This window comes from Neophocaena asiaeorientalis, unplaced genomic scaffold (genome assembly GCF_003031525.2).
Source record: "Neophocaena asiaeorientalis asiaeorientalis breed wild unplaced genomic scaffold, Neophocaena_asiaeorientalis_V1.1 scaffold342, whole genome shotgun sequence".
Classification (NCBI taxonomy): Eukaryota; Metazoa; Chordata; class Mammalia; order Artiodactyla; family Phocoenidae; genus Neophocaena; species Neophocaena asiaeorientalis.
The window spans coordinates 1,703,886-1,723,460 of record NW_020174037.1 but is presented as its reverse complement, the minus strand read 5'-3'; the positions used below and the strand labels follow the sequence as shown (position 1 = coordinate 1,723,460).

General features: G+C 36.4%; 1 protein-coding gene across 2 annotated transcripts in view; it reads right to left on the bottom strand.

Moving 5' to 3' along the window:
* The window catches only part of TMEM38B (transmembrane protein 38B), a 152,631-nt gene that overhangs the window by 78,727 nt on the left and 54,329 nt on the right, over positions 1-19,575 (bottom strand). The window contains exon 6 of one of the 2 annotated variants that reach the window (XM_024753675.1): positions 7,525-8,291. The exons of the other annotated variant lie outside the window; for it this stretch is intronic. Within the exon in view, the coding sequence (XP_024609443.1) occupies positions 8,076-8,291 (216 nt within the window). The 3' untranslated portion in view covers positions 7,525-8,075. Of the gene's footprint in view, positions 1-7,524; positions 8,292-19,575 lie in introns of those variants that run through there. 2 annotated transcript variants of the gene reach the window in all.

The window sequence follows — 19,575 nt, the reverse complement described above, 5'->3', positions numbered from 1 at the left end:
CCATAGAGAAAAAGAAAAAAGAAAAAAAAAAGAAAAATTGACCCCTTGCTCACATCATACAAAAAAATAAATTTTCAGGTGGAATACAGATCTTAGAATAAGCTAAATACAGCTTCTAGAATATAGGAAAATATCTTTATGACCTTGGGATAGGGAAAGGTTTCTTAAATAAGATAAAAAAGGCATTAATCAATCATAAAGGGAACATTGTTAAATTGGACTACATTAAAATTCATAATTTATGTTCGTGGTACTAAACTATTAAGAGAGTAAAAATGCAAGCTGACAGAGTGGAAGAACATATTTGCAATCCAAGGAACCGCCAAGGAGTTCATATCCAAAGTACCCATTTACACACACACACACAAGCACATACACACGACCCTATACCCAAACACAAGGACAGACAACCCAACAGAAAAAAATGGGCAAGAAACTGGAACAGACACTTTGCAAAAGAGTATATCCAAATGGCCAATAAGCTTATTCAAAAAGTGTTCAACTTCATTAGTTATCAGGGAAAAACAAATTTTAAAACACAAGATACTATTATACCCTCACCAGAATTGTTAAATTTAAAAGATAGAGAATACCTCACATTGGTAAGGAAGTGGGGGAACTGAAACTCTCACACACTGCTGGTGGGAGTGCAAATTAAGCCAACTATCCTGGAAAACTTTTTGGATCTACAAAAGGTGAATGTGTTCATACCCATGACCCAGCACTTTAACTCCTAAGAATGTAAGGAACAAAAATATCTGTACCTGGGCACCAAGACATGCAAAAGAATATTTTCATAGCCTCAAACTAAGAACAATCTAAATTTCTATCAACACAATGGATTGGTTACACAAATTGAGTATATATAGTCATACAATGCAATATTGGCAATGAAAATGAGTGAATTATAAGTTATACAAAGTACCTTGGATGAATCTCACAAACATAATATGTACAAAATAAGCCAGACACCAGGATAAACAGTCTAATTCCAATTATATAAAATTCAAAAACAGTCAAAACCAACAACTAGTATTAGAAGTCAGGATATTGGTTACCTTTGAGAAGGGAAGAATAGTGATTAGAAAAGGAAAAATGCTAATGTTTCATTTCTTGAGCTGGGTTGTGGTTGCATGGCTATGTTCTCTTTGTGATCATTTAACAAGACAAACACATCATTTGTGCACTTTTCTAAATGGTATATATCAATTAAAAAATTTAAATGCAAACCTGAGGTTATTTTCAAGAAATATTAGTTTCTAACAAAGGTTACTTGCCTTGCTAGCTCGCTTTCATCCCTGACTGAACTTCTGTCTCCTTTAGGTAATGGAGCTCCTTCTGAGGGAAGTATCCAGTCAGAGTTTAAATGTGTGTTTTCATTTCTCTTCTACAGTGGGCGTCAGCTGCATTTTGATACAGTCAAGGACTAAAAGTCACCTTGAAGCAAATCTTCCTCTTTCTGCAAGGAATCCCTTCAGTGGGCTCCTGTCCTTGGATAGAGGCTTAGCAAAACTACCAGTATTTTGAATGACATTAAATACGAGCTCTTGTGGAGGTAGTCAGTCACCAAGAAGGAAGCAGGAATAAGGGGTTCCAGGTTTGCGTGCTACAAGGTGGTATTAAGTGAAACAAAGAGAATCGATTGCTAAGAGGTCTGTTAGAAATTAAAACACCTCAGTGGCATATGAAACAGGATGATTGTCCCTCTCTAAACAACTGCCGTGAAAGAACTTCACATTAGCAGTCTTGCTGGCAGCTAAAGATTTGGCCTTTGCCACCTTACTTCAGACCTGATTCTTGGGGGTAACTGTGCCAGCACAAAAAGCACTTGTTCCCCCTGGAGACTTTTTTGAGGAGTCTCATCTTCCAAGGAAATACTCAGCCTTATTCCTGTTGCCCCAGCGTTTTGCCCCAACCTACCACCTGTTCACTCAGATCATGGCCACCTCCGAGGTGCGACTATCAACTCAACTTGTGCCATTGCCACTGCCCTGGGCTGGTCTAGAATCCCATGGATTTGGTTTGGACAGGGATTGGAAATGAAAGATTCTGGACAGTTTTGGCTTCAAGTCTCCTTTACAAAGAGCAACGCATTGCTCAAGATAAGGAGGCAGGACCAAACCTGAAGCCTCTTGAACACATAACCACTTTAGAGGGAGAGAGAAGGGTTTTAAAAGATGGTGTTCAAATGGATTTAATTACCACAAAACTTATCATAATACATACTCTCAATCAGAGGGAAATATAATGTGAGCTTCTGAAAACTTGTATTCAGCTGAGAACATGAAAGATCAGACACAGAAGGTGAATGCGATCATCGGCATAGTAGTGCGGTGATAGCAATGATACAATCACTTAAGTGCATGAGTCAGAATGCCATACAGAGTGACTCAGCTCCTCCATAATAATACCATTATATCACCACAGCATAACAATAAAATAAAACACAGTAACAGTGTAATGAGGAGAGTAGACTTCTGAACTTCCTGTCTTACTGGCTTGTGGTATTTAAATATTATACATAAAAAATGACTAGGGCACATTATTCTTCACTCCAAACTGCAGATCTCTGGTTTTATCTGTAAATTAACTAGACTCTTCTCTGTAAAATAATGTTTCAAACACATTTTCATATACATTATCTTATTTTCAAAACAGTCCTTTAAGGTCATGGCAAAGACAGCAATGTGTCCTCTAACATTGGGGTGAATTGCTCTTTCCTCAGTAATATAACCCCCAAAACATCAGCTGCTCAAAATAAAGACTATAACATGCTAATGTTTCATTAATTTTTGTTATTCATATTTTTACAAAATGCATGCATTTTTCCTTAGGTTTGGGCCTTATATAATTCTCCCCAGCTGTATAATTCAACATTTTTTAACTGAATAAGTTGAATCATTTTCCAAGCATACCATTAGTCCTTTGAATTTTTCCTGTCACTTACACAGGCTTTCATTATACCGAATGTCCTTTGCAAATTTAATCAAGGTATTATGTACTTCTTCTCACATCTCATTAAGATGTCAATATAACAACGCTGCTTAGCAGCCACTGTACCCTATTCCTTTCACTTCATATTATTCTCAAGGTTTCAGTCTACAGTCTACTTTTACTGAGATTAGACTGAATTTTTAAGTCAAACTTTACATTACATAAAATATTTATAAAAATACAAATATTCATTATCAACTTTATTCTCTTTACTAATACAACTCTACAGGGGTAAAAATACATCTGAAGTTACTTTGTCTGGCAGGAGTCTCCCCCATTTCCTCTTCCCCATAGCAAACCATAATCCCACCATACAAATTGCTTATTTTTTTTATCCCAATTAAATCTTAATTCTCTTTATCAAATGTAGGAAGAACGCAATAGTTTTCAACTTCAATTCAGTGTGCCACTTTGTATTGTCATGGAATATCAGATAGTCAGCCATGTAAATTAAGCTGTACTCATTTTCATACCCGATCACTGGTCCACATTTTGTCACCACAAAGATGCACTTGGATTATATATTTCAATATGGACCACTACCTTCCCAACCAATCCCACACCTAGACTGAGCTTAGAAGATATTTTATTTCGTTCTAAATATATTTTGTTGTCACATTCTTATTCACCATCTCTTTTAAACACCAGAGTTGTGATAAACCAAGGACAAGCCTACATACAGAAACTCCCTAAATAGACATACAGAAAAAAAAGTCTTCAATTCCTATAATGTATTACCTTTAGCACAAGCACAGAAAAAGTGACCACATATATAAGATGTGCAGTGATTTTTTGAGAAGCAGAACAAAAAATTAGGCCTGAGCGACTTGCTGAGTAACATAATCATTACATAGTAGCATAAGGTGTTTCTCTTTTAAGTGTTTCTCAGAATAAAACTAGGCACTCCTGTATTATTTGGGGTTCCTTGATGGGCAAATATATTTATGACTTGCAGGTAGGAAAAAGGTTCTTAAGACACAGAAAACAATAATTGTAAAATAAAATCCTGGGAAATTAGACTTCTTTGAAATTAAAAATGTGTGTTCATTAAACGACATCATTATAAAAATGAAGAGGTATTCCACAGCCCAGAAAGAAAATATGTACAAAACACCTATTTAACAAAGAATGGATATCCAAGATACATGAAGAACTACTACTACTTAATAATAAAAAGACAAATCCAATATAATATGGGCAATGGTCTGAAGAGACACTTTACTGAGGGAGATACACAAATGGCCAATAAGAACACACTCAAAAAAGTGCTCTACACCACTAATCATTAGGGAAATGCAAATTAAAACCTTAAAAACTACAAACCACCCATTGGAAATGGACAAAATTAAAATGTTTGACAACAATAATCCTTGATAAGAATGTAGAGCAACTGGAACTCTCATACATTGTTGTGAAGTATAAAATGGTACAACCACTTTGGAAAAGAGGTCTAGTGGTTTTTTTACAACTAAACATAATTCTACTGCTAGGTATTTGCTCAAGAGAAATAAAAAAACATGTTCCCCAAAAGAACTGTACAAAAATGATCATAGTAGCTTATTCACAATATCCCAAACTAGAAACAGCCCTGATGTCCATCAATAGGATAAACACACTGCAACATATTCATATAGTACAATGCTACCAAGGAATTAAAAAGGAATGAACTCATGATAAATACAAGATAAATTTCAAAAACATTATGTCATTTGAAAGAAGTCTTACACCGAAGAGAATATACTGCATGATTTTATTTCTATTCAGTTGCGGGGGAGGGTGTGAATTAACTAGAAAGGAACTTCCTGAGGCACTGGCAACCTTCTATCTCTTGACAGGATTTTAGGCTGTACAGTTGTATGTATTTGCCAACTCTTTAAATATACACTTACAACTTATGCATTTCATTGTATGTGAATTTTACCTTAAAAAAAGAACAAACTGTGGAAACAATAAATTCTATCAAAGAAATATGACTGTTAAAAACTACAAGTGTGAAACTGTACTAAATAAGAAAAATAAATTAAGTAACTTTTGGAAAAAAGTACATAATCTAAGTCAAGTATATGAAGAAACAGAATGACCCTTGCACTTAACACAGATGTCTGCCCGGCCTGCCCCACCCACTTCCTTCAGGTCTCTGGTAAAATACAATTTTAACAGAAAGGCCTTTTCTAACTGCTAATTAACAAGTACCCCCAATTCTCACTTTCTATCCTTGTGTCCTGCTTAATATATATGCATAACCTGTAGTACTACCACAAGAACACATCTGTTTGCTTATTGTATGTCTCACCACCAGTAAAATGTAAACACCAAGAAAGCAGTGGGGGAAAGAGGGTATTCTTGTATATGTTATTCCATTTCTAACATATCACTCAATTGCAATCAACTTGTGATCTGAGGCAGATTTTAATGGAATGATGTAGGCCTTACAGGAATAAGACCAAAAAATACACTACAGAAGGAACGTCTCCCCTATTGTCTCCACTTTTTGGTCTCTGCCTACAAGAAACCTGGAATTTCCACTGAAATCCACTCACTCTACATTCTCTGGTCCCTCTCCAGCCCTTGCACACTCAGCAAGGAAGTGTGACTAATCTGATAAATCAGAGTTTGATATTAATCTGGCCATATTTTACTTGAGGGTGAGATCACTGAGGTAGCCAGTCCATGTTCTTGCCACCTTCTTGTCTCCTTTTATTTATTTTTTTTACATCTTTATTGGAGTACAATTGCTTTACAATGGTGTGTTAGCTTCTGCTTTATAACAAAGTGAATCAGTTATACGTATACATATGTTCCCATATCGCTTCCTTCTTGCGTCTCCCTCCCTCCCACCCTCCCTATCCCACCCCTCTAGGTGGTCACAAAGCACGGAGCTGATCTCCCTGTGCTATGTGGCTGCTTCCCACTAGCTATCTACCTTACGTTTGGTAGTGTATGCCTCTCTCGCTTTGTCACAGCTCACCCTTCCCCCTCCCTGTATCAAGTCCATTCTCTAGTATTTAACGAGACCTACCAGATCTTGACTTTCTCAGGGCCACCTATGACTGTGTGAAGCAGGCCCACAGGCTTCATTCATGCTACACTGTTGGGTAAGGAGTCTAACAATCTGCTTCGCAAATCCAGTCAAGTCTCTGCAGGCAGCATGAATATATTAAGGGTGGGAGGTTTCAAACCTAAGCCATGTCCTCCAGTACAGCTTTTTCCTAAAAACCTTGAATTAAAGGTTACAGGATACTTGCACAGATTAATAAAAGTTTGTTCCATAAAGGTCGTACATCTCATTCGGACAGTAATCACTGAATATATACCATATATCAGTCGAAAGGCCAAAGGAGTTATAAACTCCTAAATCAAGAAAAACAGAAAAAACATAAAAATGATAAAATATTCCATTGGTGCTAAATAATTTAGTTTAATAAATCTGTCTTTAATACAAGTGTAAAATAAGATTCCTAACATTTCAACTACAGTTAAACCCAAACTTCAAAACTAAGTCAGTAATTAGCAACATGTTAACTGTGAAAAGTTTTTAACTACAAGAGTGTCAAATGCAATACAGAACTCTTAAATATTTAATGCCTTCTGTCAGAATATTAAAAATAAACTTCTTAGCATCCCAAGGCTATCAAAGGTCCTCCCCACCCCAAAATTTTTTTTAACAAAAGTATAATCCCTGCTGGTGTTTATATTTGTTAAAATTTTTAAAAATCAAGACTTCTAACTTGAATATGATTTGAGTAGTTCTATACCATCCAAAGATGCCTGATACATACTAACTTTTTGCAGGCTCATGGTCTCAGTAGAAGAAATCATGTCAGTCATAAAGTTTCAAAATTATAACTGGGCTTTTAAACTACAAAATAAAATAAGAAAATCTAACATGATTTAGTACCTTTTCTTCTTCTTTTAATTATTTTTGCCAATAAGGTATCAAATTTCACTTCCTCATTCTTCATTCAAATAGACTACTACCATACAAGATTTTAGTTTGTTTCTTCTTAATTACGTGGTTGTTATCAAATGCCCAAAGACAATTCTCATTAGAGCTGAGCATTTTTACATAAGGGTAACTAGTTTTAATTTAAAATAAAACTAAAAATATATGTACATGTACATTAAAATATAACCTATGTAAACTAGTAAGAGACATTCAACCAGAAAACTGAAAAGTACCCATTAAAAAGAAGACAAAGGTGAAATTTTTAAATTGAAATAATACTTAAGAATATATGAAATGCTGAGAAGAATAATTTCTCCTACAGTTAAAACAAATGTGTTTTAAGGAGAGAGAAAAAAATAAGCTCCTCAAAACTTGCAAAGCAAAACATGGACTTAGTAACTTATTAAAAACTATACCCCTGATTTTCTTTTGAGAAAAAAGAAATAGTTTAAACCAGGGCATGAAACACACTTAAGATTAAGACTAATAATACTCTGCTCTCACTGAAAAATACTACTAAAAAAAATTAAATAAAATTTCAGATATTTCCATTTAATGTGGGCAAAATATACAATGTTTATTTCTGAAATATAAGCTAATAATTTATTTTCATTCATAATATAAAGTGATTTAGGTAAAGTTTACTTTTCTTAGTACTCAAAATTAAACAGGAATTGTTTTTCATATCTAAGAATTATAATGGTAATGTTTAATAAAAGTTTAATTTTGCTAAACTAAAGCTCAAATAGATTCAAATAAAAAACATGTATGAAAATATCTAGATTAAACAATAAAACTTTAATTTTTGTTATTTTGCAATAACAGTAGGTTTACTTTTTCTAACATTCAAAAACACTAGGCTTTTATCAATATAAAACTATTTTTAAAATCACAGTAGAATCTTTTATATATAACTTAGAAAAACCATTTCACATGATACACTCATAACACTCAGGAAATTACAATCCAGAAAGGGAGAGTCTCCCTGAAACAGAAAGAAGTTCTTTCTTTTTGTCACCTCCAATCCTTATATATAATCTTTATTTTACATCATTTACATAGAAATATTTATGACAATCTGACAGGTAGGTAAGACAAAGAAAATTTTTTGCCTTCTGAAGTTCATCAAGTAAATTTACTTAGTCTTCTTAGTATGCTTCTTATGAACTTTATCTGAAGCATCAGCTATAGGTTTTGAGGTCGATGAACCAGTACCACTGAGAGACGAGTTTGTTTCACTTCTCTTTTCACATGATGAAAACAGCTGCTGCCAGCCAAACAGCATCCAACACAATGTATCCTCAAAAAAAGCAAAAGGCATAACAGCAGTCTCTGTAAGCATCATGGTTATCTGAAAAAAAAAGTTCAATTTTGAATTTAAATACAAATGTTTTCTGTTTCCTAAAAATGAGAGGGGAAAGTGAAAAAGAAGAAAATATTCAAAACGCTTTTTTTTTTATTGAGGTATAATTGACATATAACATTATACTAGTTTCAGGTGTACAAAATGATTCGGTATCTGCATATATTATGAAATAACCACCACAATAAGTCTAGTTAACATCCATCACCATACACAGCACACAAAAATTTTTTTATGTGACGAGAATTTTTAAGATCTACTCTCTTAGCAACTTTCAAATATGCAATACAGTATTACAATAGTTACCATGCTATACATTACACACTGATGACTTATTTGTTTATAACTAGAAGTTTGAACTTTTTGACTCCTTTCAACCCATTTCACCAAGCCTCGTCACCACCCCCCCAATCCACTTCTGGCAACCACTAATCTGTTCTCTGTATCTATGAGCTTGCGTTTTTTAAAATTTTAGATTCCACACATAAATGAGATCATACTGTATTTGTCTTTGTCTCATTTTTTTCACCAGGCATAATGCCCTGCTTTTGATGTTAGCTGTGGGCTTGTCATATATAGCCTCTATTATGTTGAGGTACACTCCCTCTACACCCACTTTGTTAAGAGTTTTTATTGTAAATGGATGCTGAATTCCGTCAAATGCTTTTTCTGCATCTATTGAGATTATGATTTTTATCCTTCATTTTGTTAATGTGATATATGACACTGATTGATTTGCAGATGATGAACCATCCTTGCATCCCTGGAATCAATCCCACTTGATCACGATGTATAATCTTTTTAATGTATTGTTGAATTTAGTTTGCTAATATTTTGTTGGGGGTTTTTGCATCTATGCCCATCAGGGATATTGCCCTATAATTTTCTTTTCTTGTGTGGCATCCTTGTCTGGTTTTGGTTTCATGGTAATGTTGGCCTTGTAAAATGAGTTTGGAAGCATTCCCTCATCTTTTATTTTTGAAAGAGTTTGAGAAGGATTGGTATTAATTCTTGTAATGTTTGGTAGAATTCACCAGCAAAACTGTCTGGTCCTGGATTTTTATTTGTTGGGAGGTTTCTGATCACTGATACAATCTCCTTACTGGTAACTGGTCTGTTCAGATTTTCTATTTCTTTGTGATTCAGTCTTGACAGGTTGTATGTTTCTAGAAGTATGTCCATTTCTTCTAGGTTGTCCACATTGTTGGCATATAAGTGTTCATAACAGTCTCAATCCCTTGTATTTTCGTGGTATCAGTTGTAACGTCTCTTCTTTCATTTCTGATTTTATCCACCTGAGTTCTCTTGTTTTCTTTCTTGGTGAGTCTAACTGAAGGTTTGTTAATTTTGTTTATCTTTTCAAAGAACCAACTCTTAGTTTGGTCTTTTCTATTGTCCTTTTAGTCTGTATTTCATTTATTTCTGCTCTATGTTATTTCCTTCCTTCCATTAACTTTGGGCTTCATTTGTTCTTTTTCTAGTTCTTTAAGGTATAAAGTTAAGTTATTTGAGATTTTTCTCATTTCTTGACGTAGGCATTTATTGCTATGAACTTCCCTCTTAAAACTACGTTTGCTGCATCCCATAAGATTGGAATGTTGTATTTCCATTTTTGTCTCAAGGTATTTTTTGATTTCTCTGTTATTTCTTCACTGACCCACTGGTTGTTCTATAGCATTATGTTTAATTCCCACATGTTTGTGATTTTTCCAGTTTTCTTCCTAGTAAACAATTTCCAGTTTCATACTATTCTAGCTGGAAAAGATTCTTGATACGATTTTCATCTTCTTAAATTTATTAAGACTTGTTTTATGACCTAACATATGATGAATCCTGGAGAATATTCCATGTGTGCTTGAGAAGAATATGTATTCTGTTGCTTTTGGATGGAATGTCCTGTCTATATCTTTAGTTAAGTCTATCTAGTCTGATATGTCCTTTGGGGCAATGTTTCCTTCTTGATTCTCTGTCTAGTGATCTATCCATTGTTGTAAGTGAGGGGACTTCAATAAGTCCCCTACTGTTATTGTTTTGCTCTCCATTTCTCTCTTTATGTCTGTTAATATTTGCTTTATATATGTATGTTGGTACATAAATATTTGCAAATGTCATATATCCTCTTATTAGAAATTACCGCTTTATCATTATGTAACGCCCTTCTAATTAGTCTTTGTTTTAAAGTCTGTTTTGTTTGATATAAGTATAGCTATCCCAACTTTCTTTGGGCTTCCATTTGCATGGAATATATTTTTCCATCCCTTCATTTTCAGTCTATTTCTCTCTTCACATCTGCAGTGAGTCTCTTGCAGGCAGCATATAGATGGGTTTTATTTTTTTTTTATCCATTCAGCTACTCTTCTGAATAGAGAATTCAGTCAATTTACATTTAAAGTAATTAGTAAGTATGCACTTATTTTCATTTTGTTAATTGTTTTCTGGCTGTTTTGTAGTTCCTCTCTGGTCCTTTCTTCTTCCCTTGCTCACTTCCATTATGGCTTGATGACTTTCTCTAGTGCAATGCTTAGATTACTTTCTTGTTATCTTTTGTGTATATACAACAGGTTTTTGCTCTGTAGTTATCATATTTTCATATAACAACTTATGTTAGTGACAGTCTATTTTAAGTTGACAATAACTTAAGTATAAATGCATTTTAATGTTCTACATTTTTACTCTCCCCCTCAATGTTTTTTTGTTTTTGATGTTACATTTTACATCTTTTTATCTTGTGTGTATCCCTTAATTATTGTAGTTACAGTTTTTACTACTTTTGTCTTTTACCATTCATACTAACTTTATAAGTGATTAATCCACTACCTTTACTATATATTAACCCTTACCAGTGAGATTTATATTTTCATATGTTTTCTTGTTACTAATTAGCATCCTTTCCTTTCAGCCTAAAGAAGTCCCTTTAACATTTTGTGTAAGGTCAATTTAGTGGTGATAAGCTCTAGCTTTTGCTTGTCTGGAAAAATTCTTTATCTCTCCTCTAATTCTGGATGTAACTGCCGGGTGGAGTAACTTAGGTTGGGAGTTTTTTTCCTTCAGTGCTTTGCATATATCATGCCACTCCATTCTGGCCTGCAAAGTTTCTACTGGAAGTATCTGCTCATAGTCTTATGGGGGTTCCTTTATACATAACACACTGTTTTTCCATTGCTACTTTTAAGAATCTCTCTTTGTCTTAAACTTTTGACATTTTAACTATAATGTGTCTTGGTGGGACCTCTTTGGGGGTCCCTGTATGTGGAACTCTCTGGGCTTCCTGGATCTGCATGTTTGTTTCCTTCCCCCAGATTAGGGAAGTTTTCAGCCATTCTTTCTTCAAGTAATTTTTCTGCCCCTTTCTCTCTCTTCTTTCCTTCTGGGAGCCCTGTTATGTGACTGTCAGTCCTCCTGATGTTGTCCCATAAGTTCCTTAAGCTATCTTCACTTTCTTTCATTCTTTTTCCTTTTTGCAGCTCTGATTGGGTGAGTTCCACTGCCTGGTCTTCAAGTTCACTGATCCTTTTTGCTGCTTCTAGTCTGCTGTTGAACCCCCCTAGTAAATTTTTTAGTTCAGTTATTATATTCTTCAGCTCTGTGACTTCTATCTAGTACTTTCTTATATTTCCTATTTTCTTTGTTGGACTTCTCACTGTGTTCAATATGCATTCTTAACTTAATCTTCAGCAGAAGCAAATTAAGTTAGGTTCTGGAAAAAAATCTGTTGTCTATAAGTTTACACTTAATTAATGGAAAAGAACATAACTCATTAACAATAATACAAATTACCACATTTTTGAGTGCCAAATGAGCAGCATAAGCAAAGAAATACATTTAGTATTGAAAGGAAATAAGAAGATAAAATATCATTTACAGTCTACACCAAATGACCAAGAATACCTATTAATACTACGCACTTAACATGTGCCAGAACTGTGATAAGTGTTTTGTATTACCTTATTCTCTTTAAATGTCATCCAAACACTACTCTATTATTACTCTCATCATAGAGATGGGGAACTGAGGTTCTGACAGGTTAAGTAACTTGCTCAAAGTCACAGAGCTAATAAGTGGTTAAGCACTTAGGAACACTCAGATTTTGAGTCTGATCACTAAATACACTGCAGTCTATCATTATGTAAAGTCACAGACTTCCAGTAAATTGTAGAATCCTGCCAGTCTGAGGGACTGCAGTAAGTCTCTAGCCATCCAATTTTTTCCATATATATTTATATATATAAGCAACTGAGACACTGAGAGATAGAATGGAGTGCTACCAATCTTTTATCTGGCAAAATGTATAGTGTTCAGAGATGTTTAGATTTGCTCAAAGAAATTATACTGGTGCCAAAATGAATCTGGGACAATGTTATGGACTAGAATGGTTCCCAAAAGCCCATGAATTTCCAAGATGCAATTCCTCCAGCAGATCTCAGATAATGAATCAAACTAGATATTTTTGGAATTAAGTTTCATAAGAGGTCCCTACATAATCAGCTTTCCTGAGGACAATGGAAACAAGAGTAAATTCTTATTATCTGCAATATAGTCTAGGTAGTGGGGAGTTGGAGACAAAGTGCGTGTCCATCACAAGAGGAATGGATAAGTGAAATGTATACTGTGTAATTGTTAAAAATAATAAATCATAAAGTTATATGGAAAAATTCTTAAAATATACTGTTAGGTGAAAATGAGACAAAGAACAAAAGCTATAACGTACTAGAATTTATTTAAATTTTAAAATGTATGCACACAGCATTGTGAATGTACTAAACACCACTGAATTGTATAAACAGCTGATTTTGTTATGCCAATTTGACCACAATAAAAATAAACAAATAGGGGCTTCCCTGGTGGCGCAGTGGTTGAGAGTCTGCCTGCCGATGCAGGGGACACGGTTCGTGCCCCAGTCTGGGAAGATCCCACATGCCACGGAGCGGCTGGGCCCGTGAACCATGGCTGCTGAGACTGCATGTCCGGAGCCTGTGCTTTGCAACGGGAGAGGCCACAACAGTGAGAGGCCCCGCGTATCACAAAAAAAAATAAAAAAATAAAAAAAAAAATAAAAAAATAACAAATAAACCTTTTTTTAATGCATGCACATAAACTACAGGCCAGCCATGACTAAATAGCTTATATCAGACTCAGTATCTCAACAAAATCAACATAAAAGACACAAATACATGAAACAACAGTAAAAAGACACTGGAGAACAACCAATACAGGTAATACATAACCTGGTGGGGTTATGATCCCTAAAAGAAAGGAAGTTGAACAAAGTGAACTCCACATTTATCCTGGCTTTTTCTTTTAAGGACATGTGTCAATTCACAGCATAGGGAAATGAAATGCAGAAGTCCCAAATGGGTTAAAGGGACACAGGCTGGAGTCTGAGAAGGCCAAAGCATCTAGCACTTGAGAGCAATAACAGCTCAAAGAGAAGTGAACCACATTAAGTAAGCCCCCAAGTCCATGCGTAGTCTGTGCTGAAGGAGTTTACCAACGCTGAACTGTGCAAACACAGAAACAGATTTCAAAAACCTAGCAGAGAACAACAGATGGGAGGCCAAAGCTGAGTAGCCCACTGCTTGGTTCTGGGAAGACAGGTTGGAGTTCAAAGCCAGGCAAGGTGGACCTGCCCAGGGGTACACCTCGGGCTTAACGTGAGACCCCAAAAGGGTCACATTCTAGAAGGGCAAATCTGAAACAGAACAGGACTAACAAAGCCTAAAATCCACAGGATTAAAATAATCTGCTTGTGCGTTACACCTGGCTGCCAAAAGAATGTTGAATGTGATCCCTGCCCTCAAAAATCTTACAGACTAGCCAGAGACAGGCAAGTAAATCTGTAATTACAAAACCGTAAAGAGTAAGTGCAGTAATGGAGGTTTGCCCAGAAACGTTAAGTAAGGGATATGGATTTAGAAGTCATTACCATACAAGTAAAACGTAAAGGCATGACTTAGAATGTAATCACCTGGAGAGAATATAGAGTGAGAAGAGTCCAAATATGTTAACCTCCAAGTTTATACCATTACTGGTTAATATCTAAGAAGAATTTCTTTAGATTAAATTATTCTTTAGAATAAATAGTCACAATGAGATGTATTAGCATAATTATCCTGGTCATAGCTTGACTTCATGGACGGCCAACAAAAATCAAAAGAATTCAGGTCAAACAATGGTCCACTGTCAGGAAAACAGCAATGTCTTTTTACAAAATCCAAAAGAGATGAGTGTCAGGATCTAAAGTACTTCCTGAGAACATGAACTATACTAAGTATTTTTCAAGTCGAGTTTTAATAGAATCTCCACTCCCAGTAGACTCATCACTCAGCTAAGGAGTACGGCTGGCATCATAAATTACTGCTGAGATAGATTTATGAGGTCCATGGATGGATTTCTGTGAATTCAGCCTCTTCTTAGGGTTTATTCAATAAGGTGACACAAATATAATGGTGACAAATGGAATGAACCCTTATTCTTCTATAAATAAAACATAAAACTGTCTCCCTATTCAGCAAACTATTAAAAGAAAAAGCATATTACCTAAATTAAACAGCATTTGACTTCATAGTCTCTTGCTTAAAAAGGGAAGTAAACCAAAGAATGTAGAAGCCCTAATCTGACATTTAAACATATCCTAAAATAAAAATTAATTCCAGAAAAGAAATTGTTTGAGCTCTGCCACATTTTTTTTAACACCTGAGTGTTCTGCCGATGTTTTCCTCTAAGAGTTTTATAGTGTCTGGCCTTACATTTAGGTTTAAGCCCAAGTTTATCTCTGGGCTTTCTATCTTGTTCCATTGATCTCTATTTCTGTTTTTGTGCCAGTATCATACTGTCTTGATTACTGTAGCTTTGTAGTATAGTCTGAAGTCAGGGAGCCTGATTCCTCCAGCTCCGTTTTTCTTTCTCAAGATTGCTTTGGCACATTATTTTTATAATATCTCATGTTATATCATTTCAGAATATTCCCAGAAAAATGTGACCTAAACTATAAGTTCCTCAAGGCACAAACAGTACTCATGTACTTTTATATCCTCTATAGTGCATAGCAATGAAAGTATAATGAATGAACATAACTTCTACCTCATATGAATAATTCAAAGACTATTACAATGTATCTATATAAGCAAAATTTGCATAATTAATCTTTCTCTCCACCCAGAACATACTTCTTCCTGCCTCCATCTGCCTAAATCCAAACAATCCTTTTCAGGGCAACTGCGAAGTGTCTACTCCATTAAGCCTCCCCCAATGCCCTCCAATAATTAACTTCTGGTACATGGCATATTCAGCCTGGTTTTCTGGTTACTCTATGCTTTCTTCATTGGTAATATCACTCACTCAGACATTAATAATTATTAACCTAAATGACTGTCAAACAAATCTTCAGATCCTCATTTTTATACATGTCTTCAATAAGTTGGTTAAATAAACTGTTCATCTGGTAGTATAGTCTTAGATAAATAAGTATGAGAGAATTAAATACAGAGAGACCTATGAAAGAGCACTTTAGTCATTTATCAGTTAGTCAACAAATATATATTAAAAATCTACTACATGCACCAGACAGAATGCTAGGGATACACTACTGAATAAAACAAACTTAGTCCATATCCTCATAAAGTTTAAAAGTACAATGCCTCATATTTCCTTTTAGACAATAATTTTTTTTTTTTTTTTTTTTTTTTGCGGTACATGGGCCTCTCACCGTTGTGGCCTCTCCCGTTGCGGAGCACAGGCTCCGGACATGCAGGCTCAGTGGCCATGGTTCACGGGCCCAGCCGCTCCAAGGCATGCGGATCCTCCCAGACCGGGGCACGAACCCATGTCCCCTGCATCGGCAGTGGACTCCCAACCACTGCGCCACCAGGGAAGGCCTAGACAATAACATATTGAAGACAGAGTCTGTGTCTTATTCAAAGTTTACATGTCCAACTGTATCCCCCGAAAGGGCCTAATACCATTGTCCCTCATTCATGTATTCAACAAAATACTATCTGAATACACCTCTCAACAGCATGCAGCATAACTGACCAGTCCATCCTTCTTAATACCATCTCCTGGTTTTTAGCAGCTTCTTTCCCATTTCTCATTCTGGATCTCCCCTACCTAAATATTAGAAAATCTCATGACTCTGTACTCTCTCCTGTCTCACTCTATGCTTTTGTCCCTATGTAATACAACTGCCACCCTAAGTTAATTTATAAACTGAATACAATCTCAATAAAAATACCAACAAATTTTATTATGGAGTTAGACAAACTGCCAATAAAGTTCATATCAATATGCAAAAAAAGCTGGGAAAAAAACTGAAAATAAACACATGCCAGAATATCCAGATAAGACTGAAAAAGTGCCCAGTTCTCCCTCCATACAGGATATGCAGCCAGACTTTAATTTTTGCCACTCTGATGAGAAATGATATCTGAGTGTAATTTTCATTAATATATTCCCAAATGAGCATCACATGTTTTCATATGTTTAAGGGACATCATATCTTTGTTGTGTGAACTGTCTGTTGATAAATTTCTTTCAATTTTTTATTAGGTTTTTAATCCTTTATCCCTTAACTTTTCTTAACAGTTCAAGAATGTTTATGAACTGCTGAATGAATATTCAGGGTTCTACTAGAGATATTTTTTACTTTTTAAGGCTAAAATCTTATTATGAAATATTTCTTAGTGATAAAAGGTATTTGGAAAACAGGAGTTTTTTTCAATGTTTTTTATTGAAGTATAGTTGATTTATTATGTCGTGTTAGCTTCAGGTATACAGCACAGTGATTCAGTTTCTCATATTTTTATATATATGTGTGTGTGTGTATATATGTGTGTGTGTGTGTGTGCATTCTTTTTCAGATTCTTTTCTCTAGCAGGTATTACAAAGTATTGAGTATAGTTCCCTGTTCCATACAGTAGGTCCTTCATGGTTATCTTTTTTATATATAGCAGTGTGTATATGTTAAACGTAAAAGCTTTTGTGCAGCAAAGGAAACCATAAACAAAACAAAAAAACAACCTAAGGACTTGAGAGAAACTATTTGCAAATGAGGCACTAACAAGGGATTCATCTCCAAAATATATAAACACCTCATACAGCTCAATATCAGAAAAACAAACAAACCAATCAAAAAATGGGCAGAAGTCTACAAAGAAATTTCTCCAAAGGAAACATACAGATGGCCAACAGGCATATGATAAAATGCTCCATATTCCTAATTATCAGAGAAATGCAAATCAAAACTACAAGGAGGTATCATCTCACACCATTCAGAATGGCCATCATCAAAAAGTCTACAAATAATAAATGCTAGAGAGGGTGTGGCAAAAATGGAACCGTCCTACACTGCTGGTGGGAATGTAAATTGGTACAGCCACAATGGAAAGCAGTATGGAGGTGCCTTAAAAACTAAAAATAGAGAGGCGCTTCCAGATGGCAGAAGAGTAAGACACGGAGATCACCTTCCTCCCCACAAATACACCAGAAATATATCTAAATGTGGAACAACTCCTACAGAACACCTACTGAACGCTGGCAGAAGACCTCAGACCTCCCAAAAGGCAAGAAACTTCCCACATACCTGGGTAGGGTAAAAGAAAAAAGAAAAAAAAGAGATAATAGGGACAAGACCTGCACCAGTGGGAGGGAGCTGTGAAGGAGGAAAGGTTTCCACACACTAGGAAGCCCCTTCGCAGGTGGAGACTGCCAGTGGCAGAGGGGGGAGCTTCGGTGCCACGGAGGAGAGTGCAGCAACAAGGCTGCGGAGGGCAAAGCGGAGAGATTTCTGCAGAGAGGATCGGTGCCGACCAGCACTCACCAGCCTGAGAGGTTTGTCTACTCACCTGCCGGGACGGGTCGGGGCTGGGAGCTGAGGCTTGGGCTTGGGAGGTCGGATCCCAGGGAGAGGACTGGGGTTGCCCGCGTGAACACAGCCTGAAGGGGGCTAGTGCGCCACAGCTAGCCGGGAGGGGGAGGGAGTCTGGGAAAAAGTCTGGAGCTGCCGAAGAGGCAAGAGACCTTTTCTTGCATCTTTTGTTTTCTGGTGCGCGAGGCGAGGGGATTAAGAGCGCCGCTTAAAGGAGCTCCAGGGATGGGCGCGAGCAACGGCTATCAGCACGGACCCCAGAGACGGGCATGAGATGCTAAGGCTGCTACTGCAGCCACCAAAAAGCCTGTGCGCAAGCACAGGTCACTATCCACACAACCTTCCCCGCCCTGGGAGCCTGCGCAGCCCGCCACTGCCAGGGTCCCGGGATCCAGGGACAACTTCCCCGGGAGAACGCACGGCGGGCCTCAGGCTGGTGCAACATCCTGCTGGCCTCTGCCGCCACAGGTTCACCCCGCATACCGCACCGTTACTAACCCCCCCGCACACCGCCTGAGAGAGCCAGAGCCCCCGAATCAGCTGCTCCTTCAACCCCGTCCTGTCTGAGTGAAGAACAGACGCCCTCAGGCAACCTACACGCAGAGACACGTCCAAATTGAAAGCTGAACCCCAGGAGCTGTGCGAAAAAAGAAGAGTAAGGGAAATCTCTCCCAGCAGCCTCAGGAGCAGCAGATTAAATCTTAAGTTAAGCAAACTGAGAAGACAGAGAAACACAGAGCAGATGAAGGAGCAAGATAAAAACCCACCAGACCTAACAAATGAAGAGGAAATAGGCAGTCTACCTGAAAAAGAATTCAGAATAATGACAGTAAAGATGATCCAAAATCTTGTAAATGGAATGGAGAAAATACAAGAAACGTTTAACAAGGATCTAAAAGAACTAAAGAGCAAACAAACAGAGATGAACAACACAATAAATGAAATTAAAACTTCTCTAGACGGGATCAATAGCAGAATAACTGAGGCAGAAGAACGGATAAGAGACCTGGAAGATGAAATACTGGAAACAACTACTGCAGAGCAAAATAAAGAAAAAAGAATGAAAAGAACTAAGGACAGTCTCAGAGACCTCTGGGACAACAATAAACGCAACAACATTCGAATTATAGGGGTCCCACGAGAAGAAGAGAAAAAGAAAGGGACAGAGAAAATATCTCAAGAGATTATAGTCGATAACTTCCCTAATGTGGGAAAGGAAATAGTTTATCAAGTCCAGGAAGCACAGAGAGTCCCATACAGGATAAATCCAAGGAAAAACACGCCAAGAAACCTATCAATCAAACTATCGAAAATTAAATACAAAGAACAAATATTAAAAGCAGCAAGGGAAAAACAACAAGTAACACATAAGGGAATCCCCATAAGGCTTACAGCTGATCTTTCAGCAGG